At 35.8% G+C, this 18350-nt stretch overlaps 2 protein-coding genes and 1 non-coding gene across 5 annotated transcripts in view; 2 read left to right on the top strand and 1 right to left on the bottom strand.

The window, feature by feature from the left end:
- LOC121865979 (gamma-butyrobetaine dioxygenase-like) overlaps positions 1-1494 on the top strand; it is a 31402-nt gene extending 29908 nt beyond the window's left edge. Inside the window, exon 9 of the mRNA XM_042365553.1 lies at positions 634-1494. Within this exon, the coding sequence (XP_042221487.1) occupies positions 634-785 (152 nt within the window). The 3' untranslated portion in view covers positions 786-1494. The remainder of the gene's footprint in view (positions 1-633) is intronic.
- Positions 1495-4212: 2718 nt separating this feature from the next.
- LOC121865978 (isocitrate dehydrogenase [NAD] subunit beta, mitochondrial-like) lies at positions 4213-16193 on the bottom strand. Of its 3 annotated transcripts, XM_042365550.1 has the most exons (9): positions 16175-16193; positions 15947-16027; positions 14105-14173; positions 13176-13190; positions 12214-12497; positions 11642-11948; positions 9749-9958; positions 8527-8682; positions 4213-7575 (listed from the first exon to the last, which is right to left on the bottom strand). In XM_042365550.1, exons 2-9 carry the CDS (start codon positions 15986-15988, stop codon positions 7498-7500), a joined length of 1161 nt encoding a protein of 386 aa, XP_042221484.1. In that variant the 5' UTR covers positions 15989-16027; positions 16175-16193; the 3' UTR covers positions 4213-7497. The 3 variants fall into 3 exon arrangements, with proteins under 3 accessions (XP_042221484.1, XP_042221483.1, XP_042221485.1); XM_042365549.1 differs by lacking the exon at positions 16175-16193 and having other exon boundaries at positions 4213-5752; positions 15947-16056; XM_042365551.1 differs by lacking the exons at positions 13176-13190; positions 16175-16193 and having other exon boundaries at positions 15947-16056.
- A 1648-nt stretch (positions 16194-17841) lies between these two features.
- On the top strand, positions 17842-17913 carry Trnaa-cgc. The gene has a single exon. It is a non-coding gene; the product is annotated as a tRNA-Ala (tRNA).
- Positions 17914-18350: the final 437 nt, after the last annotated feature.

Here is an 18350-nt window from a genome sequence, read left to right as displayed (position 1 = left end):
TAGCGATGCAGCAATTGACCTCTACAACGCCATTGTCACCCAACTGGGAACCTCTTGCTGCCATCACCCTACAGGCTCTAACAGTCAGCCTCCTCATGCCCTTGGACAAGAATCCAAAATGTAAACTGATAAGGGTGAGGGAGGTGAAGATACGAGTTATTGGTAAACGCATAATGGAGCTGGTCAAAGATGATGGCATAGTGGTGTTCAACCTTTATCACAAGTAGCACTATCCTGACCCACACGACTTTATCTTTGGTGTGAGGTCCATGTATGAACTAACTGGTGAATGAATTTTATTTTGATCATCTCGGAGAGAAGACCATTTATGCCTTCAGTACAGTATTCTGGTAAAGGAGAGGTTTTTGAATCACTTAATAGTTGTTATGATTTTCTATATTCTCGTTATTATGGCAAATATCTTGAGGGAGAACTGGCTCTGTCTTTTTTCATAGTCAAATATTGGAACATGTTGACAAGGTGTGTTATATCGTATTGTTTAGTGATGTGGAGGTCACTTGCTGCCTTCCTGTAGCTGCAGAAAGCTGTATATCACAGATGCAGTTATACATCTTAATGATTGATTGTAGAGTTTAATTTCCAGTGTATTGTAATCTTGTATTTTTCCAACAGGTGATATTCTGGTGTTCGACAACTTTCGGTTGTTACACGGGCGTAAGGCATATACCATAGAAGGGGAGCGGGTGTTGGAGGGTGGCTACTGGGAATGGGACGACGTACTCTCACGACGCCGCGTCCTGCAGGCCAAGTTGAGCAACGAGTAACACCTCAGAGTTGAAAAAGAAGAAAAAAGGGAAGATCCTGTGTGGAATCCTTTCTTTCAAACAATACCAGTTACATGTTAGAGATAAAGATACATTGTTGGTAAAACTACAAGGATGGACGGGGATGGGATATCACCCGCCCTCCTCTCCTTTAGATAATAAGAGTGAAGAGGTTTATCTGCTAGACTATGAAGTGAGTACAAACCAGTAAGGTATTAAAGATGTACGTATTCATCAGGTAATATCAAAAAGACACTACAACATAAACAGAGTAGCCACTTCCCATTGGTGATCGCATTCTTCAGTTAAGGTTGACAAAATCGGTCCCTTCAGGTTATAGGAGGTCATCTGGGGCTTTTGTTGGGATTTATTCTCATTACTGTATTTTACTTCTTTTATTCATCCGTCTGTTTAGGTTGTTCTGCTTTTATTTACATGCTTTTACTTTTTTTTTTACTTTGACTTATCTTCATTATGCTTTATCTGATTTTCTTGACAATAACAAGGTTGAACTATTTCGCTGTCTCAGGGGATATTGACAAGACTAAGTTGGTCGTTGTGATGAACTAGCAGAAGTCCAAAATGGCCGCCAACATGATGGAACATATACTAAGAAACAAACTTGTAAAGGAATGCCAACACGGTTTTATGCTGGGGCAGTCCTGCTTAACACAATTTCTCAAGGTAATGGATATTTGGACCCAAATTCTGGAACAGGGTGATAATATCAACAATATACAGTATACCTAGATTTTGCCAAGGCTGTCGACAGTGTACCCCATGAAAGGCTGAAAATCAAACTGGAAGGGTACGGGATTCGGGGAAATGTCCTAGCGTGGATCGGAGACTTTGGGGAATTTAAGAACCAAGCAGACTGTGAATAGCTGCATTAGGATTTCTCTAAGCTTCAAGAATGGTCGAAGAAATGGCTGCTAAGATTCAATGTCACGAAGTGTAAGAGGCTGTACCTGGGACGAACCAATGGTGAGGAGGCATATTGTAATAAACAGGAACACCCACACAGACCGGCGCCCATTCACACAGGCAGGCACCCATGTGGACGACCGTTACAATGTTATTGCACTTGTCAGACCGGATGGACACAATTAGTTACAGCCTCCAAGAATAAAATGTAAACCTATACTGTATGGGGTGCCATGGAGATAGCCCCGCCCATACAGTGTGCCAACCAATCAGTGTAACATAACATAAGGACCCTTGGAAAACCCTACTCTGATTGGAGACTGAAAAGGCCTCTTCGGCAGCAGTATAGGCAGTGTAAAAAAGACAGACAGAGTTTGGCTGTTGAAGTGTGGGTGTGAGGTTCCTGTGTGTGGCCCGGCGACAGTCGATACTGAAGACTGGGTAATGTGTACCTAATGTTTTTTCTATAGTTTTGTGGGTGTATAATGAGCTCCATTTTCCCCCACGGTATCTAGTTAGAAATAGGACGAAAGCATGTGCCCTCATGTCACGTCCTTGCTGAATAAACTTAAAATGGAAGATATCTCTTTTCACTACCCTTCTTAACTAATACATTAATCTAAAATAAAGGGTTACCCCCAGTAACAGATGGCTGGATATCAACATGTATATAGAGTTAAGTGACACCCTTTGGTAACTACAGTGCCACCCCGACCGCGTAAAGTAAGTAGACCCAAAACCTTTGTTATAGTATCATATGTCCCAACGGGACGAAGAAACTGCATTAAATGAGACAGAATGTGAAAAGGACGTAGGTGTGTATGTTGACAATGAACTAAAGTTCTCGGGCCATTGCGAGAACAAGGTAAATCAGGCAACTAAATTATTAGGACTTATAAGAAGGTCGTTCACATATCTAGACGGTCCGTCCCTCATGACGATCTTCAAGTGTGAAATGCTTCTCCATCTGGAGTACTGTCACCCCGTCTGGTCCCCAAGATATACTAGGGAATATCAGTTGATTGAAAATGTCCAAAGGAGGGCCACCAGACTGGTGCCTGCACTACAACACCTCACCTACCCTGAGAGATTAGTGCCTGAAATTGCCTAGCTTATACTACAGACGGGCAAGGGGAGACCTAATTGAGGTGTATAAGTATCTCAAAGGGCACTACTTAGTCAAGTGCCCTTACCTGGAGCTGGTGGACACTCACTCCACAAGGGGTCACAGCTCAAGGTTAAAGAAGCCGCAAGCCCAGAAAAATGTGAAGGGTAACTTTTTCGGAGTGAGAGTTGTGAACTCTTGGAACAATCTGCCAGAGAACGTTGTGACGGCACCGAGTGTGAGCTCCTTCAAGACCAGACTTGACAGGCACTGGAGCAGGTTCAGGTACATTCAGGAGCCGGTACATGCCCAGTACCTGCCAACAGTGCATAACAGAGACGTGACCGATCGCCCAAGCGGCTAACAAGTCGATCAGTGGTGAAGAGGATAACAGTAAGATATGTTGAAGTTTGGAAAAGTTCACTGATTTAAGGACGTCTGTCCCAAAAGAAAAAAAAAAAGCTCAAGGACTTTATTTAATCTTATTATCTATTTTCCACAATCTAAACACAACTGTTACTGTATAGTTCACACAATGATTACAACGGAATTAAAAAAATATATATGTACAATTTGCAATAAAAAACTTCATAAACACTACTAACCTCTGTCTGGGTTGTGGGTTGCGTGGGAATGGTTTGTTTGCTCGTGTCATCAAAAGGGTTCGGCTGAGAATTCATACACTTTGCATTATATCTCTTCAATTTCAGCAATTTATTCCATATCATAGGAAACGGGATCCTAGTGCTGTCACTAGGTACCCCTGTACGTGTACAATGTTACCAGAAGCATCTGGCAAAATCTCAATTACAAATAAATTAATTATATTTACCCAAAAATGTACTTTTCTCTCAAAATTGGAATTGAAGGGCTGTAACTAATTAAATACTTACAGAATAATACAAAAAAAGCAAAATGCCCTTTTCTAGACACGCATTCCTCGTTTAAAGTGAGGGAGTACTGTACTATATACCTTGATCAATGTAATAAATAATAAGTGAACAAAACAGTTGTTGGGTTGAAGATACTAGGAATTTCCAGCATGTAATGTGAAGATAGATTCTACATTTGTACTATAATACTGCACTGTCTCAAGTCTGGTAGTGTATCACTTGTTTAGCAAATTTTGGAGACATGAGTTTATAATAAGAAAGTAAAAAAATTCTCTCAATATCAAAAATTTACCATAACTATCTTGTTAAATATGTATTTCACCAGCTATAGTAGCATACTAACCAGAGTTCCAAGGGTTATCTGAAAATCTATAAGTAAGAAAGAGGTAAATCATTATTGTGACAGGTTGTTCTCATAACCTTAAAATCATGAATCAGCAAAATCCTAAACACAAACACTGATATAAAGTTTGTCTAAAATGAAAGGTAAAGGAAATACAAGAACTAGCATAATATATCCACTGTTTGTATATTTACATTATTTACAAGATATGAGAATCTGTTTCACATTCCAATAATTCACAGTCTGAATAAAACTACCTGTACTGTATTTATGTTGTATTACACCCACAATAAATTTCATCAAAACCATGTAATATATTGTTTGATATATTTTCTTTTCCTGAATTATTACAAACAGCTACTAACAAAATTCTTCAGTGAGTTTAAGAACACAATATGCAACCAATCCAAAATATTGGTTTATCAAAATATAAAAAAAGTAATGCATGATTGCCAGTACAAAATTTACACACAGGCTGACAGTAACATGATAAAAAATTTAACAAATGAATTAAATTTTTAGAGAAGTCTTCCTTCTTAATGACAGGTAATATTTTATTTCTTGGCTGGAAAATGAGTTAAAAGTTAAGATCAACCTTGGCAGAAAGTTTTGAGTGAGGTAGAGAAGAAACACTGTATCCCACAACCAACTTAATATAAAAAATTAGGTAGACAAAGAGTCTGCAGAGATTAGCTATGTATCACTTAATAATTAAATTGCCACAAATATGGATATTCAACAGGAAATTGTTTTACAGTAAAAACAACAATAATTGAGAAAATCTAATAATACTATACTACAATATCTGATGTTTCTACCAATCATATTTGTCTCCAGATGAATTCCAAACTAGATATTGTGATACCTGATGAGTGTTCTTGAAATCTAAATTCACTATTACAAAACACTGGTAGCACACAGTAGCCTACATTTAAATTAGGTGTACAAAATAAAAACATACACAATATGTTGAACTTGAACAATCATAAAAATATATCATCTTAGGCACAAGAGTTATAAATTAACAATTTTTTTTGCTCATAAAGTTTGTTACTTTGGTTTTAATTAAAAAATTTGATTCAGCTCACATGTAATTCATCTAAAAAGTTGATCATCACCATTTTGTAAAACAATTAACTATGTGATTGCAATTACAGAAGTGTCAAACACCTGTTATTACTTCCATAAATTTTACACATTGCATATTCTTTAACAAAATTTTGGCAAATCCTGGACCAAAAATAAATAGTGTACAGCAAAAAGTAATGTACGTCATAAAGAACAAGTATTTGAAATGTATGTAGACAGTGAGTACTACTATGCGGGGATCATACACATACAGGTATACAGTAATTTATAGTCAGACAATAACCACAGTAGTATTTTTAACAACACACCTCACATGACGTCATAAACAGCGACAGACTGTGGTATTCTAGACACATGGAAATATCGAGATTTCTTACAGTATTCAAATTTTCTTTCTAAATAACAATATGAATATGATATATGATGATCATATTCTCTTACATGAGGTTAATGTTGGATAGGTCACATTCTACCTTCAGTACTACGAACAAAAGAGTGAGATAGTTTTACAACACTTGATCTTTCCCCAATACTTTCAATACCTCAAGTTGGCAATAACAGCTCTACTAAAGTCAAAGGTACTTGAGTGGCCTCCCATGTCCTTGGTGCGAACCTAAATAAAAAAAAGATCAAAACAAAAATGATATTAAGTGGGATTAATAAAAAAAATAAAACACAAAAAATGAGACATAATACTAAACAAAAATCAACAGTAACAAAGATCTTCTATAAATCTAAAACATGCAAAGTAAATAATAAAGAAAATCAAATTAACATATTTCATCTCGACAGTTGCTATCAAGTCAGGTCTGCTGTACTGTACTGTATTATGAAAATGTTTACTAATTACAAAACAAAATGAAGATAAAAAAGGAGTTATTTGTCTGTAAATCCCTAACACACACACTGTCTTGTGGGGAGTCTACATGCATTTTCTACTCCTCATGCAAACAACTCAACTTTACAGCTACTCAGGTAAGATCTTTAAAAACTGCAATTGTACTTCAGAACTTGTGTAATAAATGTTAGAAATATGAATGAAAAATTCTTTTTATTTATGGAATATATTTTCCAAATCTCAAACCAAATCACTTTCCAATTAAATTCTTATACAGTATGGCATATATACCAGCAATGGACCAAATATAATGGGTTCAACTTGTTAGATTATTTCTTTTACAAATTCAGGTTGTCACAAATACTGTACATCTTTTTTTTTACATCAACTTGTACTGCTTTTATTTTTTTATCTCTTTCTAACATTTAACCAAGTTATGGTAGCTGTAGTTATAAAGGGGAAAAATATATTAATCTCTCAATATTGATTTCTTAAGGTTAAAATCTCGATGGTGACTCAATGGTTCCATCGGGTGCCTGGAACACATGCAATTTTGTTAGATCTACAATATCTACAATAATGTACTGTATTGGACAAATGCATGAACTTTATGGTTAAAATGTCCTAGTTTAGTAAATTCTCTAGATGTTGGGTATGTAATATTAATGGTTGAAAAGATACACAATGTAATGTAACATCAAGAGGCACAATACAGGAAGTATAGACTGTGTTATTTTCAACAATAAAAAGTAAGACAAGAAGATTACCCACAAGGACTATGGTTCTCTTGGGGAAAACATGCGAAGATGCTAACAATGAGGAAAAACAGTCATTACACAGGTAGCCAACAAGAGATCAATCACTTCAGTAATTTAATGGAAGGGTGACTTAACCCTATGTAGACTGCACATTCATGAAGTCACTGTCCCAAAACACAGAGATTTACAGATTCCACACCACATTAGCTAGATCTTGTCGCCACAATTGATCAGCGGTACAGAGTTCATGGAATCATCAGCCAACTCCACCCAGGAGAATTTTTTTGAGAAGATAATGATTTTTGCCATATTTTTATGCCTCGTACGCCATTCTTCCAATAGAAGATGGTAATATACGGCGTAGTTTAATAGTCTACATAGGGCTAAGGAGATATCAGTGGACTAGAGGAAAGCAGTTACCTGTCTCTACTACAGTTTTTAGAGTTTATCATGGTTGTGATGAAGCATAATCAGTGCTGGAAACTATCCGAGTCTCACCAATTAACAGTTCAGGTGTGTAGGTATTGTATGGCTAATATTCTAAAAGCCAAAAAAAAAAAAAAAAAAAAAAAAAAATTATGTCTAGCTATATAACCAGAGAAACATGACATCTTTAATGTATATGACATATTTCTCATTTTAGTATTACTGTATTGTACATAAATTCCCAGTTTTACATTTTTCTATTCTTCTTTTTCATAAATATCTACTATCATGACTAGCATTGAGGAAAAAAAAAAAAGAGACTCGCAGCGTATATTTTCAATGCTTGAGGCTGGCGATGACTGCATTTGCGAAGGCTGTAGTCGTAGCAAAACCCCCCATGTCCTTCGTCCTGACCTATAGGTACGTAAGGATCAAAGTGAGAGATAGAAATAAGAATAACAAGGAAAAATGAGAGAATAGGAGATATCCGAGATGGAGCCACAATGCCAGGCAGTATACAGTCGTAGGCACAACCATTCAAGTGAAAAGCCTTAATGAAGTTCAATGAATATAAGACTTCACAAATAAAATAAAAAGACAAGACCTGAAAATACCGAGCCAAGAAAAATGACAGAGAATAATATTTTAAGTTTTAATCATTACTTAATGGCCATTTTTACATATCTACAAGAGTGCGCGAGTCAAGACATTCTATATACAGGTTACAACTACTGTACATTTATTTCCTAATACTGTATGTATACATAATTCCTCCTCCTCTTATTCCACCCTTTTTTGGTTTCTCCCTGATACTATATCCATTGGATATTCTTACATAGTTAATATTAATTTGATAAATAAAAATCAAACACTTTCTCACTGTATTGTACTGTCATCAATTCTCTGTACCCACTACTGGGTGCACTTCTCACACAAGTGCAGTAAATATAGATTTCTCTCCCTTCCCCAAATTAAATTCTCTAGGTGGAAATAAAGGCGCACGCGCACACACACACACACTGTAAATCTTCTATAGACTTATGGGTCTTTACTAATGGCTTGTTGTTGTACTTAAACTTATGCCAATTAGTTCCAGGCCAGACTATAAAATGGATTTTAATGTTTCTATATCCCTTAACTAATTTCAAATCATAAATGTAGCTAAATCTAATACAGTACATCGATGATGCCATATTTTTGGTAGCTACTTTAATTATGACAGTAAATAGTTGTGACCATTCAAGAATCATTTTCTTTGGCTATTGTTCTGAAAAATCTATTTATTCATACATTATACAATACTCTGATTACAGGATACGATCACCAACACAAAAACCAAATGAAAAACATTGAAAGAGTACTTGCCTTTCCAATGCGAATAACACGATCAACTGCATTCTGAATCATGTCTCCATAGTGTTGAAGATTAAGATGATGCAGCATGTTAGCAGAGGCTAAGAGCATTGCAGTTGGATTAGCCACATTCTTACCAGCAGCTTCACTAAACGTGTGACGCGCACCCTGCAAAAGTCACTTTATGTAAGACATTACCTCTCATGATCACTGATCAATAAGCTCTTTTGGGATGTTTGGAGCTTATTTTCAAAACCGATTATCACTACAGGTTTGGCAAGTTCAATGGTGGTGTAAAATGTTAAAATTTTCTTCATATACTGTACATTATTATGACAGAAATATGAAATGCATAGAACTCAAAGCTACACTCCTCTTTCCATTAAAATCCAAAATCTTTAATATAAATAAATTTTCAGGATTTGGACATAACTCCTAGAACACATTTCATTATAATAATCATTGTTTTATAGATATTTTTACTGAATTTTTATTTTAATTCATAAACAGCAGACTGGTCAATCTTACACAAGTTCTGAATTCACTGGTGAGTACTAAGTTATTGTAGTTAATGATATCCATCATCATCAAAAACTACTCTTTACACTTATAAAATATTTCAGTACATTTATGAGTACTATATCATTATTAGTGCTATTATTGACCAGCGAGGCCCTCATATACAGTACATGTATAAGAAAAAAAGCTGCCAAAAATGCATCTCTATTAAACCTTAATGTATAGTACTAACTGCTTCTCGCACTTTATTTCCCAAGAATGCATGTCAAGCACTATATGTGCTATGCCTGTACAGAGAAATGAAAGCCAAGATGATAGGTATACTAAAACAAGAGGTTCTACCAGGTTTTAAAACTTACTGGAGAATCATGGAGGGTTAGGAGTATACAGTAATCTCAAGACTTGCTTTGCAAATACCGAGATGGTCTAAGCTGACGGGTAAATCCCTCTACACTGCAGGCCTTCAGACACTAACAGGTTAGTAGGATAAATATTGTACTGTACTGTACTGTACTATATAAGGAGGTTGCCTCAGGAAACAGTAAGTTTGATATTCTTGTAAAGAGAAGTGTACATTAAAAAGTACAGAGGGGGGGGGGATATAGTCAGGAATATTTTCATGAGGTAAGAGTTTAGCTGCATTCAATGATTTTCTAGCCCCGAGATATTTCACATTACTGTACTAATATCCAAATGCTGTACGATATTTACTTACCGGTTCAAATACAACACAGCGGGTAGAATAAGAAGCTCCAGCAACCACACCTGCTCCACCCACCAGCCCAACAGCTAAGTTGTCTACAATGTTGCCATACAGGTTGGGAAGTACCAGAACATCAAACTGATGTGGGTTTGACACCATTTGCATGGTGCAGTTGTCAATGATCATGTTATTAAATTCTACTGTGGGGTACATCGCTGCAACCTGAAAATATAAATAAATCATAATTCCTTGTGAAATTTCACAAAAGGTTAATTGAAGTTTGCATTTATGAGTGGCTGGTCGAAGCTTAGTGAGCTGATGGCTTTACTAGAGAATAATTTCTTTGTGAAAAAGAAAGTTGTATGCAACTAGCGTGAGAAGTGTGATGTTGTATGGGCAGATAAAGAATATGAACTATGGAGGTTTGAGCAAACTAGAGTAAGAATAGCGTAATATGGATGTGTAATATAACACAAAGACAGGAAACCCTATTCAGATCAAGGAAGGTGGCTGGTTATTGAAAGTATTGGCAAGGTGCATTTGATAAAAATGGAAGAGTCTAACTGCACAAGTTTGAAAGTGAAGGGCAGAAGAACTGGAGGTAAGCCAATAATGACATGGGGAATGGTTAAAGAAATTACCTCAGACACAAAAGAGGCTGCAAGAGATGGCATATTCTTTTATCATATGCGAATGTCTATACAGGTACAGGATGTTTCATTTTGTTTAATTTTTAGTTCAAATGCAGTAGCGTATACAGTAGGTAGGGATTTTTATTTATGAGTACAGTATACAAAAGATTTACGTATCTATGTAAGAATTATCTGACAATTTATGTGGCCACTCTCCCATATCCTCATTAATCCCATAAAATAACAAATTCCTCCTATAACACAGTTTCACTCAAAACACCATATTCTAAGAAACCTAACCCCCAGGATGGAGGAGGACTTACTGTGATAGCAAAACGATGTTAAATTGAAAACAGCAAATGTTAGAACAAGTTGTTTGAAATTGGGGCAAAACAAAGATGAATTAACGACAGTGTGTGTGTATGTGTAAATGTGTGTGCCTTGATGTCTTGTGACCAAGATGTTTCCTAACACCTGAACTCCTCCACATGTCAAGTGGCACGTGGCTTTTTCCAACCGACTTTCAGCGCTATGTATGATATGGTTACTCCAGGTGCTTATAGGCGTTAGTATTGATGCAGAAAGATAAGCAAGCCTACTCATGTCCAGAGCTTAGTTATGCCCAGCACCTCCCATCAGAACAAGTGGAAGCATCCCAAGTGTATTACATCAAGCAAAAACCAAAAGATTGTCTTCAGCAGTGATTATGAAGGGGGAAGTATTACGTCTGATATACCAGCATCAATTACAAGTGGAGAGTGAATTATGGCCAGGAAAGGTTGTTGGTCACTGTTTGTTTGATTTTTGTTACATGTTCTATTTACTCATATAACACAGGAATATAATTTATTTTTCTGAAAGATTATTCTTTATTTTTACATAGGATACTATCATGTCATTTCTTTTTCTAAACTGTCAATTCAATGCACATACGAGGAAGGGGTTCTGAGAGGGTGTGAGAAGTTTAATGGCTAAAGAGATTGTGTTACAGCATAATCTTTCTATTTCCTAACGAGAAACACAGCTAATCTAAATACACCACCTGTAGAGTGGAAATTATAGACAACAGTGAAAAACTAAAGCGATTGAAGGAAGATAAGTATGGGTAACTATGCTTAGCTATGTAGCAGCAAACTCCTATGACATATACAATGTGTACCATCCAACATAGTGTCGAAATAAGTAATTTAAATTTTACAGCCTATTTAAAAAAAATTTATTCTATAGACCAATCATTATATCCAGTTAAGAGGTAAAAATTTAACCTCCTTACCTCTTCACACTGCTTGAGAAATAATCCATCACCAAGTTTCATTATGTTTGCCTTATGCACAGCAGTCACCTTCTTCCGTCCATGTTTGGTAGCATAATCAAAAGCAAACTTGGCAATCCGTCGGCACTTCTCTCGGGTCGTGATCTTGAGACATTCAACAACACCTGTTACACTCTCATGTTCAAGGGCAGAATATTCACCCTCTGTCTGCTCGCGAATGACAACCATGTCCACATTCTTATGGCGGACATTGAGGCCACTCAGAGACTTGACATGTACAACATTTGCAAACAAGTCAAGTTCATCTCTATAAAGGTAAAAGATCAATTAACATTTTAACCAAGTCCAAATCTTATACACTGTAATTGCATTACATTTTCCCACACTAAAACCATTAATAAACATAGATGCCTTAATGTTACTTCTTTAATTTTTCTTTATTTCATCCAACAATTCACCTTACTGATTGCTACAGGTTTCCTACAGCGATCAGAGAGTAATTGAGATAAGTTTACTCACTGGAACTACTGTTGTGTACAGTAATTATGAACTTCAAGACTCTTAACTCTCACCTTAGCTTCATATTAAGTGTCTTGAGTTCTCCATCTGAGCTGTGGTCAGGGGTGGCCAAAATTCCTTTGAGACAGATTTTGTTCTGGCTGATACTGTCTACAACTTTTTTAAGTGTATCTGTCTCTCTTGAATACAATTCAGTTAGGTAGAGTTCTTCAAAGTCAACAGGCACACCTGCACTCTTGAAGACATCTAAGACTACCTGACAGAGCTCAGGTCCCACACCGTCACCAGGGACGAGCGTTGCTGTGGTGTGTCCCTCTGGCTTGCTGACTGGAGCTTGCTGTGAATATTTGAGATGTAAAATAAATGAAGGAAACACTATAGCAAAATAGTATAGCATTTATAAGATAAAGAACTGTATATACTGTACTGTACTCGGGTACAGTTCAAGTTTTTATGATAAAATTTGTATGCAAAAAGTAGGGGTTCGAACTATATACTTTGAGGGTTAAAATTCATGCATTTATGTGGGTCATTTATGGTGAACGATAGCTAACCGGTACATGATCATGGTAGGCTACCTTACCAGTAAGCTCCTTTATCCTGAGCCTGCCTACCATACCCTTAGAATCTTTCGCTATGTTGCTACATGATGAGCAGAACCTCATTCACTATACGTACATATTTTTTTTACGGAGATTAGCCCACCCAGGCACGGGTCAATGACCTACATCAGGGCCTGGGGGTATTACGGGTATATATAGAGAGATCCCCTTCTTTTTCCATAAAACTCAAGTTACTGTATACTTGAGTACATAAGATATTCAAGTCCAAAAGAAAGTGTGGTTGAAAAGATATTGTAATTACATTTTAGTGATGCCATTGTACTTAGGGAACATGAAGTGGCTCTGTCATGCTGAGACTGTGTATGTATCAGGGGTTATCTGCAAAGACTGAGTATCATAATGATGTAATTCACTGAGAATGTATACGTATAAATATATCAAAATTAACTTACCCAATCTGGAGGCATCTGAACCACAGGAAGCAAAAAAGTAAGCATAACAATTTAGTGCAGCAGCAAAGGAACTAAACTTAAGCACTGTAAAAAGCCTATATTTTTCATCTACCTTACGTATAATTTTACCCTAGCTTTTGAGAAACACTTGGTATAAGCCTAGACATAATTTATAGCACTACACATACTTTCATCCATTCAATATTACTGCAGTAACAGATGTATTCCTCTATGCTACTCCCCTTCAACAAGGCCCCAAATATATCTTATTACACCCTCTCACCTGACACACCTTAGGATCATTGTTCACTGGCACATCCTCTACCAAATATTACTCGATATAAAGTATTGACCATACATGTACAATGCAACTAAGGTTTAAATCACAAAACATTTTTATTTGTATTAAAAAATCAAGGTACAGTAAACCCTTGTTATTCACGGGAGTTAGGTTCCAAGGAATGGCACAAATAGGCAAAACCGTGAATAGCAACATATACTACCTTAGTGCACTACTGTAAACCTGTACCAAACAACTGACCAGCTGCACTCATTCGCTCTTTTAACTTTTCTAATAATTCAACTTTCTTTGTCAGAGTCATCACTGACTTCTGCCTTTAACATTTCACTCCACTAGCATCACTAGCACTGACACTAGGCAGTCTTTTTAGGGCCATTTCACACAGAAACACTAAAGTTTTGAGAGCACAACACGAGATGCTGCGTCACAGGCAGTGGTTGAGCGCAAACAGACGGAGAAGAGACGATGCGGGCGCTTGGGGTGAGTCGTTATGCTGCGAGAAAGGGTTTGCAACCTAGCCACTATCTGCTTAACACGAATCGTCGAAATCCCAAATTGCAAACCCATGAATGGCAAGGGTCTACTGTATATCATACTGAAATACTACCACCTTCCTCTTAATACTCACAACAGCATGGGCAAGAGGAGGGACACCATGCAAACCCTGGGCCTGCACAGCACACACCACTGGCCGCAGCTGAAAATATTAATAATTTTACAGTACCATATCTATGAAGAATATCTATAAAATAGTATCGAAATGAAGTGAAATGATGTTAATTCATGTACAGTATAATATTTTCATCTAGATAATTAACCTTCAATTAAATGGTAATAGCTACACAGTACAGTACTGTTGTCACCTGAAAATCCTCATTGTTTTTCCACTCTTTACTTACAAATTTTTTCATAAGGCACCAGGGCAAGTCTGCCACGTTGACAGCAGCAACATGCAAGTACATTATTCCAGGAGCAACTTATTTCAACCTACGATTAACCATCCAAATGTTAACATAACCTTCAGTAACCATACCATCCAAATGTTAACCTCCCCAGTTAAGTGTTAGGATCGTTAATCTCCGGGTGAATTAATGCGGGGAGGGAGCAAGCCTTCAGCTGGTCCCACTGAGCGATACATACAACACTCACGCCTGGCAGTTCTGTGATTCACTCCTAAAATCAGACCACATTCAACACCTGGGCTATATATGAGATGTTCTAGAAGTGAGGGATCATTTTTCTTTTACCAATAAAAAAAGTAAAGTAGGTAAACTTAATGGTGCAAGAACAGTACAATATTTTCAATAAAAGTCATAATATTAAGTTTGTGTTGTTTTTTCCAGGCAGAAGAATTTCTCCCCCCTCAAAAATTGACATAAGGTTTTTTGGGTATTATTTCATTTTCGTACAACCACGGTATCAGGTATTTTAACACACGTAATAGATTTATCTCCTCAATCTGATTAACTTTCATTGTATACAATTGTTGCAAGTGAATAACAATGTTGATGTTCCTTTTTTTTAGTTTTCACTATCTACAATCATATATCACCTTTTGTAACCAGGGCATAAAGGATGACGTATATTGCAGGGTAAAACACGGTGAAAACCTGATCATATGACACTAAAATGATGTCTCTATGTGCTTTGTACACAAAGAAATGAATTATTTACTGTAAATACTCCTTGAAAAATCTGCCGAGTCAGTGCATGTGGTCGACCCATCCTATCCGAGCTCACTCTAATGTACACAAAAACAAAACAAAATTACATCAAGACGTTACAACATAGTTAATTTCATTGGTGCCATATATCAAAATAAGCACTTTCTCTTTAATATGGCTGAGAGTTAGTTCCCAAAACAGTAAGTTAGGTAGGTTTCTTTGGTTAGGTTAGGTTAGGTTAGGTTAAGTCAGGTTAGGTTAGGTCAGGTTAGGTTAGGTCAGGTCAGGTCAGGTTAGGTCAGGTCAGGTCAGGTTAGGTTAGGTTAGGTCAGGTTAGGTCAGGTTAGGTTAGGTTAGGTTAGGTCAGGTTAGGTTAGGTTAGGTCAGGTTCTATCACCCATTATTATTCACCTGCGACGGAAGTGTTATAGAATGATCGTCAAAATAATGAGATATATCTATTACATGTGTTAAAAATCCCAGATTCCCCCAGGTATATACCCCACCTTCCTCTAATAAGAACACCGTTGTTTATTTGCGACCCTTTTCTATACTATTACTGTTCCCATTCAGAGAGGTCATGCTTGTTCCCGGAGCTCGTGTAGAGGATTAAAGTCTAAGGAAAGTCTCTAGTCTAGGAGCTCACATCACAGGCACAGTGTTCCACCTGCCGCCCCGAACTGCTCACACTTTAACATGATTTATACATTTAACTGGCTCAGTGATGGTCTAATATATACATTAATTAATAAAGCTTTCTTCTTTTGTTAAGGAAATGTAAGTATAAATATAATAGATTAACTCACTGTGTTAAACCTGGACAAGACCTTCCTAGTTAAGGCAGCCATGGCGTCTTCTGCTACAGGTCGCTCACAGTGTGTTTAATACTGTTTTATGTTTTACAATAGATAAGTGCTAGATACTTTAACTAATATGTAAGATAACATTTATATGATATATCATATTTTATTATTCATATTTATAGAATATATCGTGAGCTTTTAATAACTAAAAGGAACTTGTGTGGAAAATACTTTTAACCATGCTGCCTCTGCCTCGAGCAGACGACGACACCCACGGAGGCTGTGATGGCCGGCGACACTTGAAGAACAATAATAAGAATAATAACAATAACAAGAACAAGAACAATAATAATAACAATAACAATAACAATAATAATAACAATAACAATAATGATAATAATAATAATAATAATAATAATAATAATAACAATAACAATAATAATAATAACAAAACAATAACAATAACAATAATAATAACAATAACAATAACAATAATAATAACAATAACAATAATAATAATAATAACAATAACAATAAAAATAATAATAATAATAAAAATAATAACAATAACAATAATAATAACAATAACAATAACAATAATAATAACAATAGCAATAACAATAATAATAACAATAATAATAATAATAATAATAATAATAATAAAAACAATAACAATAACAATAACAATAATAATAACAATAACAATAATAATAATAATAAAAATAATAACAATAACAATAACAATAATAATAACAATAACAATAATAATAATAATAAAAATAATAATAATAATAATAACAATAACAATAACAATAACAATAACAATAACAATAATAATAATAATAAAAATAATAACAATAACAATAACAATAACAATAACAATAACAATAACAATAATAATAACAATAACAATAATAATAACAATAACAATAACAATAATAATAACAATAACAATAACAATAATAATAATAATAATAATAATAATAATAATAATAATAATAATTATTATTATTATTTTGTCAAATTATCATACAGGTTTACGATTGTATAGGCATGTATATAAACTTAGCAGTTATACAGTTCAGTATGAATATAATCAATGTACACTAGGTACTGTATACGGTGTAAGGTCATGGCTCATGGGAGTACAGTACTGCACTTAAACAGTACAGTATACCCATATTCACAACTCCCTCTAAGTAATTTACAGTTTTTCGAATTAATTTTGATCTGCAATTTTTCAGATCATGAGTAAAGTTCCTTTAGAACTTCCTATAGTTTTTTGAGTCCACGTCAGATTAGTACCATTAATGCTAACTGTGTTTCCTGTCCTTAATAGATTTATCATGCATAAATTCCCACTTGTGAAGCCATGTGTGTGTGCTTGACATATATCTCCAGAGCAGCTACAGTACTCCAGTTGTCAAACATATAAATTAATTCCTACTTAAAGATAAGAGGGTAAAGAAATAGAGGCCAAAAGACGAGTGCACAGGTCGAATGTTTGGGTCAGTTAGCGTGAGGTGGTTAATTTTAATGTGAAATAAGCTGGGGAGGGGGCTAATCCTTACGTAATCCAAATAATTTTACAGTAAAATTAAGGAAATGAACAATAATACAGTAAAGTCCCGGTAACACCTATTATCCCTTGGAAAATACCCATTGATTAAAGGGCCGCTCGAACATGGTGCTAATAACGAGGTCACTTGAGCTGCATCTGAAACAACAAGTTCCTGTATTTCGACTCCCAGACAGTTGTCTTATGCTCTAATTATTTTTACCTGCAGCCATATTCTTCCCAAATTAACATGAATAACACAAATAAATGACAATGTATAATATAATTAAGGTCAAATAATGTAGTCCAATATTAGGTAAAAGTCCTAATCCATGACTGTGGGGGTGTAACTCAGAGGTAGAGTGCTCGCTTCGCATGTGAGAAGTCCCGGGTTCAATCCCCGGCACCTCCAAGTGTTTTTTACACTGAGTGAGTTTCGGTAGGAGTGAATAGTTACTTTCTCACTGACTGAATATGTCTAAGGGGAGGATACCGTGTAAGGTGTTCAAAGTCCTTAGTCGAGCTAATTTAGGAAGTGAGGGAGCAAGTATGTAAAGTGTTATTTAAGGGTAAGAACACCATAACAACATACTCAATAGAACCGAGTTAGAATAAAGAACATATTACGAGAGTATCAACATATTTGGCTTACCAACAATGTAACATTAGTGGGAAGAGTGTGATTTACCCCTTGCAGTATAATTCACCGTCGTGGGGCTATATAATCGTTAGAACTCTTACAGGCGCTCCCAGGGCGGGATAAGGATCAACACTAAACATATATTAAGTAAAATTACCGCACGAGTTCGTACTGGTTTAGTATATACAATGAAGGCATACCAAAGGTTA

This window comes from Homarus americanus, unplaced genomic scaffold, assembly GCF_018991925.1.
Source record: "Homarus americanus isolate GMGI-L3 unplaced genomic scaffold, GMGI_Hamer_2.0 scaffold21824, whole genome shotgun sequence".
Classification (NCBI taxonomy): Eukaryota; Metazoa; Arthropoda; class Malacostraca; order Decapoda; family Nephropidae; genus Homarus; species Homarus americanus.
This window is presented reverse-complemented; position numbering and strand designations above follow the sequence as displayed.